At 40.9% G+C, this 19,360-nt stretch overlaps 1 protein-coding gene and 1 long non-coding RNA gene across 6 annotated transcripts in view; one reads left to right on the forward strand and one right to left on the reverse strand.

The window, feature by feature from the left end:
- TGIF2 (TGFB induced factor homeobox 2) overlaps window positions 1-19,360 on the reverse strand; it is a 48,286-nt gene that overhangs the window by 25,286 nt on the left and 3,640 nt on the right. For 2 of the 5 annotated variants that reach the window (XM_070744841.1, XM_070744843.1), the window contains exon 2: window positions 940-1,178. In XM_070744841.1, coding sequence (XP_070600942.1) covers window positions 940-1,143 — 204 coding nt within the window. In that variant the 5' untranslated portion in view covers window positions 1,144-1,178. Of the gene's footprint in view, window positions 1-939; window positions 1,179-3,479; window positions 3,522-5,667; window positions 6,073-8,537; window positions 8,620-19,360 lie in introns of those variants that run through there. The other 3 variants (XM_070744842.1, XM_070744840.1, XM_070744844.1) reach the window with 3 other exon arrangements.
- LOC139163758 (uncharacterized) lies at window positions 5,923-9,668 on the forward strand. The gene is made up of 3 exons (XR_011558520.1): window positions 5,923-6,108; window positions 6,277-6,534; window positions 9,582-9,668. It is a non-coding gene; the product is annotated as an uncharacterized lncRNA (long non-coding RNA).

Here is a 19,360-nt window from a genome sequence, read left to right on the forward strand (position 1 = left end):
AGTAGAGGATCTGTGATAGTGCCACTGAAATCCTAACCAGGGTTGAAGAATAGTCGCATCTTATATACTGTACTAGATATGTGCTTGAAATATCCAACCTCCTTGAAAATTGGGCCTCAGATGTTTTGTGATTTAATGAATCACTTAATGGTTTGGTGACAAAAGCTATATTTGGAAATATCACTGAGTATTCAACCACATTCCATATTAGCTTCCTATTTCAACTAAAATATTACAAGCATAGGATAGGAGTTAATTTCCACCCAGTGTCGTTATAACCTTAGCACAGGGTTACCAATGAATATTCAATATTCTATCATCCAAATCATAAATTCATTATAAATACCACCCTTAAGATTTATTTTGGACAACAAACTAGTCAATTCAATGAGGTAACTATTATTAGACCTAAGCACAACTTCTAACATTTACATCTTAGACAACTTCTCTTTTAATTAGGAGAGATCAAGCCAGACAAAGAACACATTTCAGGATACAGTAAACATTTCAGAGGCAGAAAAATATTACTTTTGTCCCACAGAACCCACAAAATGAAGGAGTAGCGGCAGTTGTAAATCTTTTAAGTAAATCTTATAAGAAAGCAGGGCAAAAAAAAATTGTACGGAAATTCTGAAGTTTAATTTTAGTGCAAAACATAAATAAAAGCCAACTAGTATCATGTTTCCCAGAAAATAAGACCCTGTCTTATATTTTTTTGAACCCTCAAGCACTCAAAAGCCCAATTGGGCTTATTATCAGGGGATGTCTAATTTGGGGGAACACAGAGTATGTGTCAAGAATCTGAAAGCATAAAAACCCTGCTCTTATTTAACAGCTTTTCCATTTTGCCAGCTTTCTCCTTGTCCCCTCCATTCCCCACCCTTCCACCTTAATTTCAGAGCCACTTTCTGGGAAAGCTGATATACAAAGTTTTCTTACTTGTAGAACAGAGAGGTTTGTTTGGCCCGAGAGGCTAAGTTTCTCTTGCTCTGAAGGGTACGCATTGAACCGATGTTCATACAGCCATTCTCGCAGAATCTTGACGGACTCTTTGGGGAGGTTGCCCCTTCGTTTCCTCTTGCCAGGCTGGGATGGGTCCTGAGAAATGTTCCCATCATCTTCCCCAAAGTCACTGTCGGACATTGTGGAACTGTTGGCAGATCTGTCTTGGTTCAAACCTGAAAGCATGAGAATTGTATGATAAATGCAACTACTTGCGTGACCAGTTTCTGCAGAAGTAGGGAGCAAAGGAGAGAGGGTGTATTAATTTCATAATACGTTGTGTTCTAATATAATAGGATATAAAATCTCATATCAATGATGTCAAGGAATCATTAGGCATTATCATGACTAGATTTACCTGGTCACTGTATCAAACACACAGAACACTTTGCGTTCCTCAGTTTTAAAATATCTCACCTTCTTTGTAATACAGAACATCCTTAAGAGGCAACAGGAGCAGCAATTTGTTAGCTTAGAAATTAAAAGCTCTACAGCAGAGTCTTCAAAGTTGGCAACTTGTGGATTTCAACTCCCAGAATTCTACACTGCCAAATGTTTGCCAAAAGTTTGTTGCAAAAGAAATGAGCAATATTTGGGAAAAAATTCTGGAAGTTGAAGTGCACAAGTCTTAAAGTTGCCAAGTTTGAAGACTTCTGCTCCACAGTAATCCTTTTTCCCAAATACAGTATTGGCCATTTCTTTTACAACAAACTTTTGACACAGCTAACGATCTAGTGTATAATTCTAGGATTCTAGAATTCTAGGAATTGGAAGTCCACAAGTCTTAAAAGTTGCCAAGTTTGAAGACCTACTAACCCTTTCCCCCAAATATTGCCCCCTTTTTTTGGACACAACTAGCCATTCAGTGCAATGGCTGATCCCTTTATGGCACAGTCTTGAGGAAGGAGCATTTATCACCCCCACCCCAGGAGTTTTCTTCCCATTCCTCTGTGTGTCTTTATCCCTGGAGTTGCTCTGCAGAACTCAAATGCATTCCATTAAAAGCATTTTAAAGACAGACAAAACAGCCCCACTAGAGTATTTTTTTACTGCTTGTTGAACCGTCACCCAAATATTAAGATATTAAAGGGCACGTAATTGTTTTTGGAGGATGTTGAAAGCCGAACACATTCTGTTCTTAAAAGTTTCTTCCCTTAAGGACAGATTGTTACATTTACCAGCATTTTCTACCACTTCAAAAAGGGGGAGAAAAAGGAGGGAAGGACAGAAAGAACCTATTGGGGGGGAGGGTTGTCCACAGAAACAATCGACTTTCAGTTTGCTCAAGGCTGGCTTCTTACTGCCCTTTTATTTCCAGACATGTGGTCTGCTGAGTATGTTTGGAGCAAGGCACTCAAAGATCAACACCTCCCAGAAAGAGGGCACATACAAACATGAGGCAAATTCAAGTCCATTGAAATGCAAACCCGATTCCCCTCTGGCTCTTTTCTCTCCTCCTCCCCACCACCCTCTTCTCCCCACCCACCCTATCCAAGAGAACATGGCAAGACTTTGTGCCTAATTTTTAAAAAAGCAAAAGGAGATTAAGGGAACAAAGAATGAAGAAATCAAAAATATATGGAATAGGTGGTACGCATGGATCCAAAATAGAAACCAAACATAAAAATGTATAGTGAGTGTATAGAAAAGTGACAAACACAGTGCCAATATGACAGTGTCAAAGGATGAAAGCCGTACAGTGTTCCCTCGATTTTCGCGGGTTCAAATTTAGGGGTTTAAAGTGTTAAGGGATGGCTTGTGATACTGTTTATAGCCAAAAATGGTGTATTTACTTCCGCATCTCTACTTCGAGGAAATTCATCTTTTGTGGGCAGTCTCGGAACGCATCCCACGCAAAAATTGAGGGAACACTGTATATGATAAGAGACACAGACACAAATGTCACTTTTTTAGTATATATATTATTTTGTTCTCTTTTTTATAGATTATATATATAATTTTCAAATTCAGCAAAAAACATGCGACATACATATATACAGATAGATAGATAGATAGATAGATAGATAGATAGATAGATAGATAGTATATATAAAGTATATATAAAAGTAAAAAGTAAAGTGAACACTTAAACAACACAATATAACTCCAAGGAAATCAAACTTCTGTAAAATCAAACTGTCCACTTAGGAAGCAACACTGATTGACAATCAATGTCACATGCTGTTGTGCACATTCAACTTTGTACAGAACAAAGTATTCAATGAGAATATTTCATTCATTCATATCTAGGATGTGTTAGTTGAGTGTTCCCTTTATTTTTTTGAGCAGTATATATTCATGAGACTATACAATGTAATGAACATACTGTGTAATGAGGTATAACCACTAACTGCTAAATGCAAAAGATACAGGCTATGATCTGTGGAAATGTATCAGACTTATTTGGTTTTAATGTTTTGTGAAAATTAATAAATAAACTTTGGAGGGGGGGGGGTAAAAAAAAAAAGCAAATGGACCTCTTCCGATTCCTGCAGGCAACCGAGCGCCCCGGGGCTGAGAGGAGTGACTGGGTACGTGGGGCAGGCATTCTCCCTTCTTGTTTTAAGTCTGTAACTCATCAGAGATGGAGAAGGAGGTGCCTTTTCTTTCCCTTTTTTTTTCCCTCCGCCGCCGTTTCCTCCTCCTAGCCGTGAGCTACCCACCAGCAGCTGCACATGGGAACGGCACAATCCAACCCAGAGGGAAAGGAGGGAGGGGGGAAGAGGAGGAAAAGCGCGCGCGGGCGGGAGGGGGCACCATTAAAAATGCAAACAACACAGGAAGGCCTGAGGAGACTCGGGTAGAAAAGCCCCGTTTTGTTGTCGTCGTCGGTTTGTGTGTGTATGTGGGGGGGAGTTTTTTTTTATTATTATTATTATCGGCTTATATTTCCGCCCAACCGCCTACTTTCGACCAAAAACAAAAACAAACCAGGCCAACCCACCAATAACTAAAAAAAAAAACAGCCAGCAGAAAAAGGAAGTTGAAAACGGCAACAAGCGGCAGCCGCAGGCGTGCCCATTCCTACACAAAGGGAATGCCATTGAAACCAGGCCGACGAGGGGCGGAAAGGAACTGGGGGAGGAGGGCAAAGGAGAGAAAAAGGGAAGGAAAGAGGTGGGACGGGGAGATAAGCCCGATAACATTTGTTGTTGTTGTTTTTTCCCTCCTTCCGTTTGAATTCAAGATGTCAGAAAGTTTGCCACGAGAGCCCAGAAGCGCGCACGCTTTTAAAACATTTGCAAAGGCAAAAGATTGGAACTCCCCGGATTTCGCGCAGCGGCGGTTGGCTCGAGCCGAGGATCGGGCGCAGGAGTTTACAAAAGGGAAAAAGTCAAGCGGAATGCAAAGATAAACCTCGGCTCGGCCCTCCCCCTCCTCCGCTCCCCATCCCTTTCTTTTTAAATCCCTACTCGTTTCTCCGTGCACGCAAACCCCGGACTCCATGTTTGCTGCCTGTTACATCGCCCAACTCTCCTCCGAAGTCCTTCCATGGAGGGGGGCCGAGGGGCAACGCTGGAGGTCGGGGAGGGGGGTGAGCCGAGGCCTTCCCCCCTCCCGGAGGAAAAGGCTTCCCGCTCCCCCCTCCCAGGACTGCAAGCAAAGAGCCGACTGAGGCAGGCGCATACAAAAAAAAGTTTCCTTCGGTTGTCTCTTGCCCTGAGTGACAGATGCCGAGACAGAGTTCTCTTTGTTCCAAAAGAAACAGGAACTTGCACCCCACCCCCCCAATGCGTTACCCTGGTTTTACACCCAACGCATCTCCCCCCCCCCCCCAGCTGTCATTCTAACAAGCTGGATAAATCGGCAAGGGGGAATTTTTTTGGGGGGGAGGGAATCAAAATTTTCTGGGAAATTAAAATCTTCCCCAAACTCTTTGATTTCGGAGGGAGCAAAATACGATTTTGGGGGTGGGGGTGGAGGAGGAGGAGTTTGCCAAAGAGAAAATTGGGAAAGTTGCCATTTTGGGATTGGGGAAGAAAAGCAAAACAAAACTGTAAAAAAGTACCAGGGAAAAAAGAAACTCAGAAAGTTCTTTTTAAAAGCAAACGACGAGGTCCCGGCGGTGGCAGAAGTCTCGCCTTTTGTTTCTGCGCGGAGAAAAGGTTGAGATCTGCTTTGGGGGCTGCTTTTTTTTCCTCCTTTCACCGTTGGGACTAAAACGGGACCGAACAAAAGAGTCCCTGCCTCGCTCTCTCGTCGCCACCGCCCCCCACCCACCCCGGCACAGTTGAGTGCTTGGAAGGCATTTTCTCCTCCTCCTCCTCCTCGTGCTTTTCAGTCTCTTCTCCACCCCCCCCCCTCCCAGCGCCACTTTTTGACAAAGTTGAGTAGCTTTTTTTTTTTTCCAAAGCGGCGGAGACGGGTCGCGCACACCACACACACACAAACCCCATACCCGGTTCCCTCCCGGGAGGTGCTCCGTTCTCTACGCCCACACGCACGGCAAAACTTCCCCCCCCCCCCGCGTGCTTTGAACAAAAACAGAAGCGGGGTTTGCACGCGCACACCCCCGAGTCTCCACCGGCTCTTTCAAGCCTGCAAAAAACGGCTCCCTGCAAGGCTTTCTGGGCGATCCGAACCAAAACTGGGTCAAAATGAGAGAAGAGAGAGCGCTTAACCCCCATCCCCCCTCCAAACAAAACTTCCCTCCCGGCCACTTACTTTTCCTCGACGGTTTCATTTTCTGCCTCTGCGCCGCACTGCTGCCCGCCGCCGCCCGCCCCCCCGGCAGTGTTTTGTTTCCAAAGCCTCGGGCCGAGGCGAAGCACCAGTTGCTGATGCTGCTGGATCCCGGGCCGGCCGAGGAGATTGGGACTCCTTTGTGTGCGCGCAGGCCGTTCCACACAAGAGGAGGGGTCTCGCGGTGGCTGTTAGACGGCTGCCTTTAATACCTAACCTCGCTATACGGTCTGACAGCTCCGAAGCTTGGAAACTACCTCTCGGCGCTGACGTCAGCGGTCCGCTTCCAGTGACTGCTCGGCTCCGCCGCATCCAGAGTGCAGCGCGGGGGCAGCCCGTTTAAGGAGGTCGCGGCTCTCCTTCTCTCTCCCCCCCTCCTCCCGGAGATAATGGGAAGGACGGGGGAGGGGGCGCAGGCGGAAGGTGGGCAAGGCAGAAACAAAAACAGAAGCTGCCAAGTCCTGGCGCAGGAGGAGGCGCGAGGCGCGCGCGCTTGGAAAACTTCGGGTTCCAACTAAGTTTTGCATGGGAAAAGCGCACGGAGGACGGGCGAACTAACCTCTCTGCTTTCTTTTTTTTTCTATTTTGCAGAACCGAGGGAGGATTGCGGATCCAAAACCAAATGAGCGATTCCTCACCAAAGAAAAAAGAAAAATTGCCTGAAAGTTTTTTTGTACTGATTTTGATTGGTCTGCCCCAGTCTCTTTAAAAGCTGCTCTTGTTTCGTTGTGCGTTAAGATCCGACTTCCTATCCTGTTCTCCAAAATCGAAATCCTGTGCAGAACCCCCACTGAAGATACCCATTTAAACCACAAACGAACCACATTTTAGCCTACGGGTGAAGGACAGGTAAATTTGTGATTCGTCAGAAATGATTTACAGTATTTATTTAATTTAATTTTACTTCTATGCCGCCAAATCCCGAAGGATTGAGGGCGGCTTACAACAGTGTAAATTACAAATGACAATAACAATAAAAAGAAGTCAAGAAAAAACAAACCAATTTCTAGGAGGAGAGACTATGGTAGGTTAACCAGACTTCTGGTCGGCTCCAGAATTGAATGGGGCGCTTCTGGTTAGGACAAGGATTAGCAGCCTTAAACACCCAAAGAGCCACAAAAGTTTTAACCGGAAGCCCTCCATTCAATCATGGAGCCAAACGAAAATCTGTTTCCTCCACCATTGTCTCTCCTCTTAGCGCTGCGTCCTTTTTCCTCTACCAGTCCATATCGAAAGCTTTTATCAATTGTGGAGTTGACCGGAAAACCCGCCTGTTGCCATAGAGTAGTGATGGTGCCACAGGTGGCACGTGGAGCTATATCTGCGGGCACACACTCTATTGCCCTAACTCAGCTCCAGCATGCATGTGCGCGCTGGCCAGCTGATTTTTGGCTTGCACGAAGGTTCTGGGAGGGCAACTTCAGCTTCCAGAGGGCCTCCGGGCAGATGCCCTCTTCAAGTGAAGAATAGTCCGTCCGGGCCCGCCAGAAGCTGGGCTTCCAGGGGGGCAGGGGAGGCAATTTTCACCCTCTCCAGGCATTGAATTATGGGTGTGAGCACTCGTACAGGCATAAAGTGTATATACATGCACTTTTGGCACCCAAGGGGAAAAAGGTTCACCATCACTACCATAGAGTCTCCCCTCCTGGCATGCCCTGCTTCCTCCCTGGAAACTCCTCTGAAAATTGTGGTGCTAACCAGCAACAGGGAACCGCAGCAGAAAAGATGGAAGAGCCACAGGTTTCTGATCCCTGGGTTAAGACCTTTGTGGATCTTTGAGTGTCTAAGATTGCCGACCCCTGGTTCTAGAAATATAGTAAATGGCAGGCCTACTTATTTGGATAACCTTGTTGTAAAATTAAACTGTTCAAACATTTATACACTGTTCAAAAAAATAAAGGGAACACTCAAATAACACATCCTAGATCTGAATGAATGAAATATTCTCATTGAATACTTTGTTCTATACAAAGTTGAATGTGCTGACAACATGTGAAATTGATTGTCAATCAGTGTTGCTTCCTAAGTGGACAGTTTGTTTTCACAGAAGTTTGATTTACTGGGAGTTATATTGTTTAAGTGTTCCCTTTATTTTTTTGAGCAGCATATGTTAGCTAAACTCATAACTAGTGTTGGGCGAACCCAATGAAGTTCGGGTTCAGCGAACTCACCCAAACTTTGCCGTGAAGTTCGGGTGAGTTCGCCGAACCCGAACAGCAGCAAGCTGCTGCGGCATCCTTTTCTGTAAAAATAAACAAGGAGGTGGGGAATTCCCCACCTCCTTTTGCTTCCTTTTATTTTTACAGACAAGGATACCGCAGTGGCGCTGCAAGCAAAAGGAGGTGGGAAATCCTACAATGGGATTCTGGGGGCAGGGCTTTGACGTCACAGAGACTACTTCCTGGCCAGCCGAAACGGGGAGGAAGGAGTCTCTGTGACGTCAAAGCCCCACCCCCGGAATCCCACAATGGGATTCCCCACTCTCCTCCCTGGTGGCGGCATTTCACGGTGTTCGAGCGAACGCCGAACCCGAACTTTACCCGAACTTTTTAAAAAGTTCAGGTTCAGCATGCCGAACACTGCAAAGTTCGACACGAACCCGAACTTTGCAAGTTCGGTTCGCCCAACACTACTCATAATCCTTTCTCTACTCTAAAATTTTCCTCAATCCAAAGCTTCCATGACTGAAATATTCCAGTGGGTACAATTTGGAAGCAATATTGCAATTTCAGCAAAAAAAAAGAGGGCAAAACGCACTGGGCTTTAAATCTTCATTGGAAATTGCAGACTTACAACAGTTTGAAGTTAAACATCACTGAAAAAAGTGTCTTATGACCATTTTTCATACTTACGACCATTGGAGCATCCCCATGATCACGTGATTTATATTCAGATGTTTGACAACAGACTCATTTATGACGATTGCGGTGTCCTGGGGCCATGTAGTTGCCTTTTGCGACCTTCTGACAAGCAAAGTCAATGAGGAAACCAGATTCACTTAACAGCCATGTTACTCATTTAATAACTGCAATGATTCACTTAACAAATGTCATAAAAAAGGACAAAAGTCCCTTCAATTTCTCACTTAATAGCATTAATTTGGGGCTAAATTGTGGTTGTAGGTTGAGGACTGCCTGTATGTGATCCTTAAAGATGACTGTACAATTGGACATAATTCTAAAAAATGTTGAGCAAAGATTAGTGAAAAAACATTTTTTTCATAATATCCAAATAAAATTGAGAAATGAAAGACTCCAAACACAGAAAGGAATCAGGCCTTCATACTGTGAACAGTTATCCCATGGAATTTGTCATTACAAGATGTAATGGGATGTGTCAACCTGGACAGCCATAAAGAAATTAGGTAAAGTCATGGAGGAAAAGGTTAAGGCATTGACTAGAAACCAGGAGACTATGATATCCAGTCCCACTTTAGGCACAAGGCCAGTTGGGTCACCTGGAGCCAGTCACTTTCTCTCGGCCCTAGGAAGGAGACAATGGTAATGAGGACCCGGATTGTGAGGGCAATATGCTGGCTGTGTTAAAAAGTGCTATTGCTATCATGTTGTAAGCCGCCCTGAGTCTAGGGAGAAGGGCGGCATAAAAATTGAATAAATAAACAAATAAATAAATAAATAACTGAAAAATCTTGCCAAGAAAACTGAAGGGATTTGTCCAAACAGTCTGTAAGTATTGGGCACATACAAAAAATAAATATTAATAGCAATATATTACTTCCAGTATCAAAAATAAGCTGGTAAACTATCAAAGAAGGCTTTCGACTAAGGAATCTGAGCCAGAGATGCTATCTAGCTGTGTACCTTCCAGAGAATAAAGATGCCCAGGATTCTAGAGCTTTTCAAAAAGTCTGCTTTCTCTAATCTTGTACCTTCCAGGAATATGATGATCCAGCATAATGCAAAATACCGGGAGACAGAGAATATGAAAGATTTTCAACACAACATTGTTTATATTAAAGACACTCCATTTTTTAATATTTTAATGGTTCTGAACAGTGTTCCCTCTAATTTTTTTTGGGGGGTGGGCGGAAAAATATAGTGTCTGAGCGGCAGTCCCTTTGGGATTGGGCGGCACAGAAATAATAAATAAATAAATAATAAATAAATAAACAAACAAATAATTAAACAAACAAACAAATAAAAAACCCACCCTGTTTTGCCTCAGAGAATTTCAAAATAAAATACTGTACTGTGTGTCTATAACAGTGAGCTCATAATAGGGCAACTCTATCAATATCAAAATGCCACTTAAATAGTTGAGCTAGTTTCAAACTAGATTTTGATTTTCTTTCTCTCTTCCTTACTCCCATTCTTTTTCTTTCTCTTTTCCTTCCTCTCTTTTTTCTATCTGTTTCTCTCTCTTCCTCTCTTCCTCTCTCTCTCCTTCCCTCTCACTCTTTCCCTCTCGGCTTCTGGGCAGGTTTGGAAAACTCTGAGTTGATGATGATTTTTAAGTGAGCGATTGCTCACTGCTCAGCTTAGCGGGAACTATGGTTCTGAAGCTGTCATCCTGTGGATGTTTATAACTGGAATTGGCACAAATGACTTTTTGAAATTTTTTACCAAATGTTGGGTAGAGAATTCTGGTGGAAACTTTCACAGAATTTCAGGTCAAGACACATCCCTCCCTCCCTACGTTGCAGTGAATAGTCTCACGAGGTAGATTTCCTGGTTATAGCTTTCCTTAGGATGTAGTGGAAGTGTGATAAGCCTGTGAGGTTGTTAGAAAGTCTGCTGTGTAAATGAAACGTAAGACATTCAAACATACTTCTTAACTACCTCATAGTTAAATAAGCAAAAGACTCATATTCCTCCCAAAATGATTTCTGATTTTTTTAATTTCAAAGAACCACGACTAAGGCAAATTCTTTCATCAAATTAACTATGAAAACTGGCTAAAGTGCAGAATTTCTCTGATCAACACTACAGACCCTTTGTAACCAATGTTTGCATAAGATGGGTATTCATCAATTGCACAATTTACATTCATAGCTTTAAATATTTAGAGATACAAAATATGTGCCTAAAACTGAATTTATGTAAAGATAGAATTGGAGATGGTATTTATAAATTGCAGATTAGGCCTTTGTATCAATTCTTAAATTTTATCTCGACTTTCCTTAAAGAACCTGAGATTTACCATTTTTGGCCCTCTTTTTTTTTGCTACAAGTCTTTAAATCAAGCTGCAAATTAATGTGGTTTGTACTATTTATATAGACCAATACAAATGCAGCCACTAGTCCGATACATACTCTACTTGTGGCTGGGCGATTAGAGGACTAGCTCTTTAAAAGCCTGGATAGACATTATCTACAAAGAACTTGGATTCATATAACATACTGAGCCATTATTTCTTTATACACAATTTACTTAATTCATAATCAGATGAGTTAACACATCACAAAGCATTATAATGTGAGGTTTTTGGTTTTGGCTTAGCATGTTGTGTAAATATATCCAGAATATCCTTAAGGGCAGAGAACAGGATGTTGACTGAAATATGTACAGGATTACTTCTTCTTTTTTTTAAAAAAAATCAGTTATTCTTCATTTTGACTGAAAGCCTGTAGACGTATTTTTTTTATAATAGGAAAAAAATAAGCAAGCATGTTTCCATTTATCCATAAAAAAGTAACAACTTTATCTACAATTGAACTATTCACTGATTTCTATTTTTTTAAAAACTACAGTAAGCTTTTTCAATATACAGTAATTTGAAAAACAAAGTTTTGTTTAATTTCACTACTAAGCGAGGATGCTACTAAAACATGCTTTAAAGACACTTGTTTTCCTCACAAATATTTTAAAGAATACTTTAACTAAATGCATTTTGAACAGTCTTTGTTAAACTACCTGAAATCTGTAATAAGGAGTATTAAATTCTTTCACAATCCCATAAAATCAAGACAAATAATCAAGGTATTAAGAAGCAAGCTTTTGTCATTTTCAATTTTAACAGATTTAACAAAAATCTAATTTATTGACTAGATTACTTCAAGGGCTGTTCATTGAATCTTGTTCTGATTTAACTATGTGTGAATAAATTGTAATGAATCATGGAGGTTAGATGATGAATAGTCACTGAATTCAGACATTTACCCAAAATCAAAACACAAATGCATGCTATTGTAACAAAATTATCTATGAACCTGACTTCATTGCATTATGGCTTATAAACAGTAAGTGAGGTTGAATGAGTAGTTTTAGAAGAGCTGTGTCTGTGTGTGTGTACATACACATAAAGTATATATAGTAGGTAATGCAGGGGTGGGCTACTGCCCGGATGGGTGGGGACGCAATGGGGTAGCGAAAATGGGGCTCCACCCCAGAGCACTCAATTTGCACTGAAAGATGTTGAAAGAAAATGCAGAGCATTTACTACCACAGTGTGGTAGTAAAAACTTTGGTAGCCCTTCACTGAGGTAATGTATCTTTTACAAGATATATGCCATATGTGTAATATGTATACACAGGATTAAATAGTATATTTTGGATATTCAGTAGTAGTAAATAGACAGGGAAATTATATCTCATTGAGGCCTTTGAAGCAAGGAGAGGCCAGGCATCCTAACACTTGACATGAGTGACATCAAGTTGGCTACGCCCACCTAGTCACATGACCACCCAGCAACCCCGTCATATGACTGCAAAGTTACTCCCACCCAATCACATGACTGCCAAACCACTCTCACACCCAGTAACATGACCATGAAGTCACTCCCACCCAGTCACATGACTGCCAAAACACTCCCACCCAGTCTCATGACCATCAAGCCACATCCACAAAATAAGCCACCCCTACAGATTGGAAGTAAAAAAAAACATCCCTGTATATGTGTGTGTGTATATGTGTGTACAGTATATACACATGTACAATTAACATTTTCTTTAAAATCTTAATTACTTTTAGAAAGTAAATAGCCATATAACTATAAAAGACTATATTTTTTGAAGTACAACCATAAACAATTATATAAAATATTATACAGTGAAGAGAGGAAATGATTTTTTTTAAGAAGAAAAGATGTTAAATTACCTATGGAGGAAAAATGAAAACCAAAGAAAAAAAGACAAGTATCTTCCCCAGAAAAGAAACAAAGAAACCTTTTAACACATAAAAACTTTAAACAAAAATTATTTGTTAAAAGGTTTCTAATTCTAATATAAAAAATAGCTAATTTAAAGGAGAAACAAAAAAGATTTGGCTATTAAGGTGACATCATTTTTATAAATATCAATAGATTAATTCTTAAATTAAGAATTTAAATTCTTAAAGAATTTAAGAGTTCTTTGGGAGTTAGGCTGCATACAAATCTACATACACACACACATACGTACTGCAATGAAATAAATGTACACCATGTGGGTCATGGACTCATATTGTCCAATCTTGCTCTCCTTTGGTATGAACATATGAGCAGGGTTGGACTGGTTATCATTTAGTTGGGAGACCCTTGGAAAATGTCCTCCTTCTGAGAAGTCAAAGAAATATTCCAGAGAGACACTGCAAACCATTTTTGTACTGTTGCCAAGAAAAGTACATACAATTGTATAATCATAAGGAATCCAACAGAACTTAAGGGCCTTGTTACCATCCTGTATGTAATCTCAATAACACTTACTTGCTGATATAAGTTCTGAGAAGAATCAAGCCATGGGGGGAGGGGCAGGGAAAACAGCAGTTGAAAATACAATTCTTAAATCTTGGCTCCTCCTGACTTGTAATTATTTTTGGGGAAAGACATTGGCTAGCCAAGGACATGGATTAGATTCTGCCTTCATCCTCCTGGGGTGTGTGAACTGAGTTAATTAACTCCATTGTGCAAGCTGATAAATCTAGGCAAAACTAGAGGGAGGATGGTACATAATTAGCTCAAGTAGAGGAAAGACTTGAAAGAGAAGACATCTAGTTAAGGAGACATACACATACACACTCTTTCTTATGCTCTTCCCATCATTTTAATAGGAAAACCAGATCTGAGTGGTATAGATAAGGCCCAGTGAAGGTGAAATAGATTCATCCTTTCAGCAACCAATGATCTAAACAGACTCAAGAGCTTCCAGCTGAAGATTACTAATTAGAAACAACTGTGATGGTACTTCGGAGGCCTTGGGAAGTAGCCTGATTCAAATCAATTCAATTCAAATCTTTATTGTCACTGCACAACATACGTACAATGAGATTGCTTGAGCTCCCTCAGAGCTCCCTCAAGAAGCCCCATTGTGCTGAAAGGGGCCACAACCCTATCTAAGCTTCTTTTCACTGAGCCAAGTTGCACATCTTTTTTTTTATCACTGAAGGAGCTGATCTATTTTCAGTGATACAGGGGGTGGGAGGGAAGAGGGTCTTCTTTTTGAGGAGAAAAGAGTGATTGTAAAAAGTTATTTAAATTTAATCGGTTTCATTGAATTTAACCAGATCAATCCAGAGTGGATTGTAGGCCTAGGAATTTCAGTCCTGACACTGTTAACCCACTTTTCTATTCTTCCTCTTTGTTGTGAGAGTTCTTGCTTCTAGCTAAAAATAAGCTCTGGCCTAGAAACCAGGACATTGTGAGTTCTAGTGCTGCCTTAGGCTAGGTCAAGGGTAGGTGAAGCTGGCTCTTTTAGGACATATGGACTTCAACTCCCAGAATTCCTGATACATGATTGGCTCAGGAATTCTGGGAGTTGAAGTCCACAAGTCATAGAAGAGCCAACTTTGCCTACCCCTGGGCTAGTTGACTTTAGATCACTTTCTTTCTCAGCCCATGTGCAGACCACACCCACCCCAGCTCCACAAATGGAAAAAACATGATGGAAATGTGATGAAAACACCATGTGATGGCAATAAAAATTATTCTAATTTATTCTAATATTTATGTTTATTCAGAAGCACCCCAGAAAAATAGAGGAAGAAAAAAGACTAGGAGTAATGATGCATGTCTACTGCGACAAAAACAGCATTAAAACATAAGTAATTTCTTAATACATGCAGTGTAACAATATTCTAGAATGGCACAAAGGAAATGTAGAAGGATCCTAATTCTCCTTTTGGTCCCCTCAATGCTAGTTGCAAATTTGAAGACTTTCAAGGCAGCTAGTTGATGTAACATTATCTAAGTATTGCCCACAAGATCATGTGCTGCAACATCCTGCCTGTCGGCGACTACTTCAGCTTCAACCACAACAACACAAGAGCACACAACAGATTTAAACTTAATATTAACCGCTCCAAACATGACTGTAAAAAATATGACTTCAGTAACGGAGTTGTCGAAGCATGGAACTCATTACCGGACTCCATAGTGTCATCCCCAAACCCCCAACATTTTACCCTTAGATTATCCACCATTGACCTATCCAGATTTCTAAGAGGTCAGTAAGGGGCGAGTACAAGTGCACTAGAGTACCTTCCGTCCCCTGTCCTATTGCTCTCCTATATCTCCTATACCTTTCTTCTATTCCTATATCTCTTCTTCTATTCTTCCATTGATATGTTTTATTCCTATATCTTCTTTCTTAGATACATTTTACTATGAGTATATCCTCTATAACCTTCATTATGTATTTTACTATGTGTATACCCACTAGAACCCTCATTGTGTATTGGACAAAATCAATCAATCAATCAATCAATAATAGTAGCCTTGCCAATGAAAGAGAAGGAAATTCTCAATGAGATGTCCCTTCAACCCAAGATGGATTTGTTTCAATTTGCTACCTTTTGTATACTCCTCAGGACATCTCAGATTTCATGACAGCAACACATACACACACATCACACTTACAGCAAGATTGTTAAAGCTAATTGTAACACATCTAAACACACTTATTCAGTTGCTAATGATACAACTCCAGGAACTTTACTAAAGATATGATTACCTACCAATTCATCCCCTACAAAAGAAATTTTCTTGGGCTATAGAAATGCTTTGCAAATCTGCAACTCTTCCTTGGAGCATTTGTCTTAAAATTCCAAGTGTTGGAGAGGATGCCATTAACATTGAAAATAAAAAATTTATACACATATTCATTGCCCTTTTAACGTTAAAACAAGGGAGTATCTGACTTCCAACATTTGAAAAAAAAAGGGTGGGGGATGATGCTTTTCCTTATGAATTGTGCTGAAAATGATGAGGAGGGCATTGTTTGAAATATCTAATAACTAGAAAAACTGCTTAAGGAGAACTGAGTTTCCCACTATTTAGTACATTTTCCACCTAACATGGGAGATGTTAACTATGCCCAGTTTAGAATGCTAACTCCCACCATTATAAGCCAGAATAAATAGTGTCAGGTTTCCAGGAAACACCCCCAATAAAATAAAACTCAGAGGTTTCTATAGGAAATGTTATAATTATTTGTCCATAAATATATGCATTGATGGCATACACAAAATTATTTAGGCATCTTGACTGAGAGTTGGCCATGTTATTTACTGACCATGTATACTACAGTGCTTTTTCCATGTCTTTTCAGAACTTTTATTCATTTTGTTGGGGCTTCATAAATGTGGCATGGGACCAGAATATCTCCGGGACCGCTTTCTGCTGCACGAATCCCAACAACCGATTAGGTCCCACAGAGTGGGCCTTCTCCGGGTCCCGTCAACTAAACAATGTCGTCTGGTGGGTCCCAGGGGAAGAGCCTTCTCTGTGGCGGCCCCGACCCTCTGGAGTCAGCTCCCCCCTGAGATTAGAACTGCCCCCACCCTCCTTGCCTTTTGTAAACTCCTTAAAACCCACCTCTGCCGTCAGGCATGGGGGAATTGAGACATCTCCCCCGGGCCTATACAATTCATGTATGGTATGTTTGTGTGTATGTCTGCTTTAATAACAGGTTTTTTAAAAAATGTTTTTCAATTATTAGATTTGTCTTGAATTGTTTTATTGTTGTTGTGAGCCGCCCCGAGTCTACGGAGAGGGGCGGCATACAAATCTAATAAATAAATAAATGTGTGGGGCAATTTTCTTCAATCTGATGCCTCTTACATGTTTATTTTTATTTTATTTATTTATTTTGTCCAATACACAATAATACACAATGAATGTTATAGAGGATACAGTAGAGAAGAAATACGAGATATAGAAAAGACTATAGGTCAGGGGACGGAAGGCACTCTAGTGTGCTTATGTACACCCCTTACTGACCTCTTAGGAATCTGGAGAGGTCAACCATGGATAGTCTAAGGGGAAAATGTTGGGGGTTAGGGGATGATACTACGGATTCCGGTAATGAGTTCCACGCTTCAACAACTCGATTACTAAAGTCATATTTTTTACAGTCAAGTTTGGAGTGGTTAATATTAAGCTTGAATCTGTTGTGTGCTGTTGTGTTGTTGTGGTTGAAGCTGAAGTAGTCTTTGATAGGCAGGACATTGCAGCATATGATCTTGTGGGCAATACGTAGATCATGTTTAAGGCGTCGTAGTTCTAAGCTTTCAAGACCCAGGATTGTAAATCTAGTTTCATAGGGAATTCTGTTTCGGGTAGAGGAGTGAAGGGCTCTTCTGGTGAAGTATGTTTGGACATTTTCGAGGGTGTTAATGTCAGAAAGGTGGTATGGGTTCCAAACAGATGAGCTGTAATCTAGGATGGGTCTGGCGAAAGTTTTCTAAGCTCTGGTAAGTAGTGTGAGATTTCCAGAGCAGAAGCTACGTAGGATTAGATTAACAACTCTTGAGACCTCCTTGGCGATGTTGTTGTAGTGGGCTTTGGCACTTAGATCTTTAGTTATTAGTATTCCAAAGTCCTTGACCTAGGGGATTATCTGTGATAATTTGTTTATTCAGTTTGTATTTGAAGTTCTGATTCTTTTTGCCAATGTGTAGGACAGAGCATTTGCTGGTTGAGATTTGAAGTTGCTGTGTATTGGATCAGTCAGAAACTGAGTCTAGGTCTTTTTGTAGAGTAGTTGTGTTTTTAGTGGTGTTGAAGTCTTTTACATCATCTGCAAAAAGAACACAGTTACTTGTGATGAGACCGCAAAGGTCATTGATGTAGAGAATGAAGAGCTACCTTGGGGAACATCTGAATGTTGTTAGGCAAAGAAGAGTGGAGTATAAAACTGCAGCCTAAGCCTTAAAAGGCCAGAAGAAAAGAAATTTCCTTTCCTTTTTTTGCACATTTTTGCCTTCTTTGAGACATTGTTTCCCAACCTTGGCCACTTGAAGTCCAAATATCTTCAAGTGGCCAAGGTTGGGAAACACTGCTTTAAGACACTGTTCCAGTAAGTTCTATGCTCACCAATAAGCTTGGATAATTCACTCCAGGGCTTCTTAGCCCAATTAGTTTATCACCTCTTAATCTTTCAGAATTTGTAGAAATCTGCAGACACACATACACAAAAGAGCAGCTAATCTATATAGTAAAGGGTTTGTTTTCCTATTTTGGTTCAACAAAGGAGGGAAACATTTCCACTGTGAGCTGGAGGATCATAATTCTGATGTCAGAAGTTAAGTTCCAAAGGAGTGCTTATCTAAAAGCATCTTACTCTGGAACTTCTGCTGTGTTGTGCTGCTAATTCCCCTAACTTAAGAAAGCTCTTTCAAAGATAACAAAATGGTTAGCATTTCCTCAATATATCTACCTTCATGTGAATTTTGATCATTCAAAAGAAATATCTGCAAATAGAAAAAAAAATGAGCTTTTTATAAGCCCTGCCCTGCTTGCTGGTCAGAGGACAATATGAGAATATTGATCTGGTTTCTCCACCATTGCCATGTTGTGTTTGCTCATTTGCTTTTTGTCTCCACTCAAGTTGGTAGATAACTCAGCCTCTAAAAATCTCCTGTTTGCTTTCTGACCTCTCGTAACTAACCGGGTATTGGGTGACAGAGATAGCAGGGTCGCCAGTTAATAAGTGACTCTGAGCTACAGATATAAGAGGAAGTGTTAAAAAGGGTGGGGGGGATCAAAGGGCTGACACAGAAGGGATTCAAATTTTGCAGAAATTCCTTAATTATTCCACATTTTCAAAGGAAATTAATAGACAAATATAAGAAACAATACATTAGCAACTCCAATTAATAGACTGGAAACAAGTTGGCAGCCAATAGTGAAGGAAATTGACATTTAATCAACCTTTCTCTGCCAAGGGCTGCTCCTGGACCTCAGCTGCCTGTCAAAAGCTACACTTCAAAGAAAGGGTGCAGACATAACACAATGGGGGAAGTAAAAAACTAATTTCAATTTGAGTTAAATTAAACTCAGTTAATAAATTCCTGGTGTATTTCATAATTCCTCCCTTCTACCACTTAAAAAAATACAATTCAATGACACACTTGAAGGATTTAGGTCAGTGCTTCTCAATGTTGCAATTTTAAGATGAGTGGACTTCAACTCCCAGCATTCCCCAGCCAGCACTGGCTGGGGAATGCTGGGAGTTGAGGTCCATTCAATGATGGGCTGCCAAAATATTTACTGCCACACTGTGGGCATGGCATATTTTGTAGGTGTGGCTTGGTGGTCATGTGACCGGGTAGGAGTGGCTTGCTGGCCATGTGACCAGGAGGGAATGGCTTGACAATGTGACGGGGTGGCTTAAAAGTCATGTGACTGGGTGGGGAGTGACTTACTGACCAAGATAAGTTTTCAAATAGGTGTTTGGACCCTTTTTCAGTTGATTAAGTCACTATTTGAATAGCCACAAAAAGGACAAATGATACAGCATT

The sequence above is a fragment of the Erythrolamprus reginae genome, chromosome 3, assembly GCF_031021105.1.
Source record: "Erythrolamprus reginae isolate rEryReg1 chromosome 3, rEryReg1.hap1, whole genome shotgun sequence".
Classification (NCBI taxonomy): Eukaryota; Metazoa; Chordata; class Lepidosauria; order Squamata; family Dipsadidae; genus Erythrolamprus; species Erythrolamprus reginae.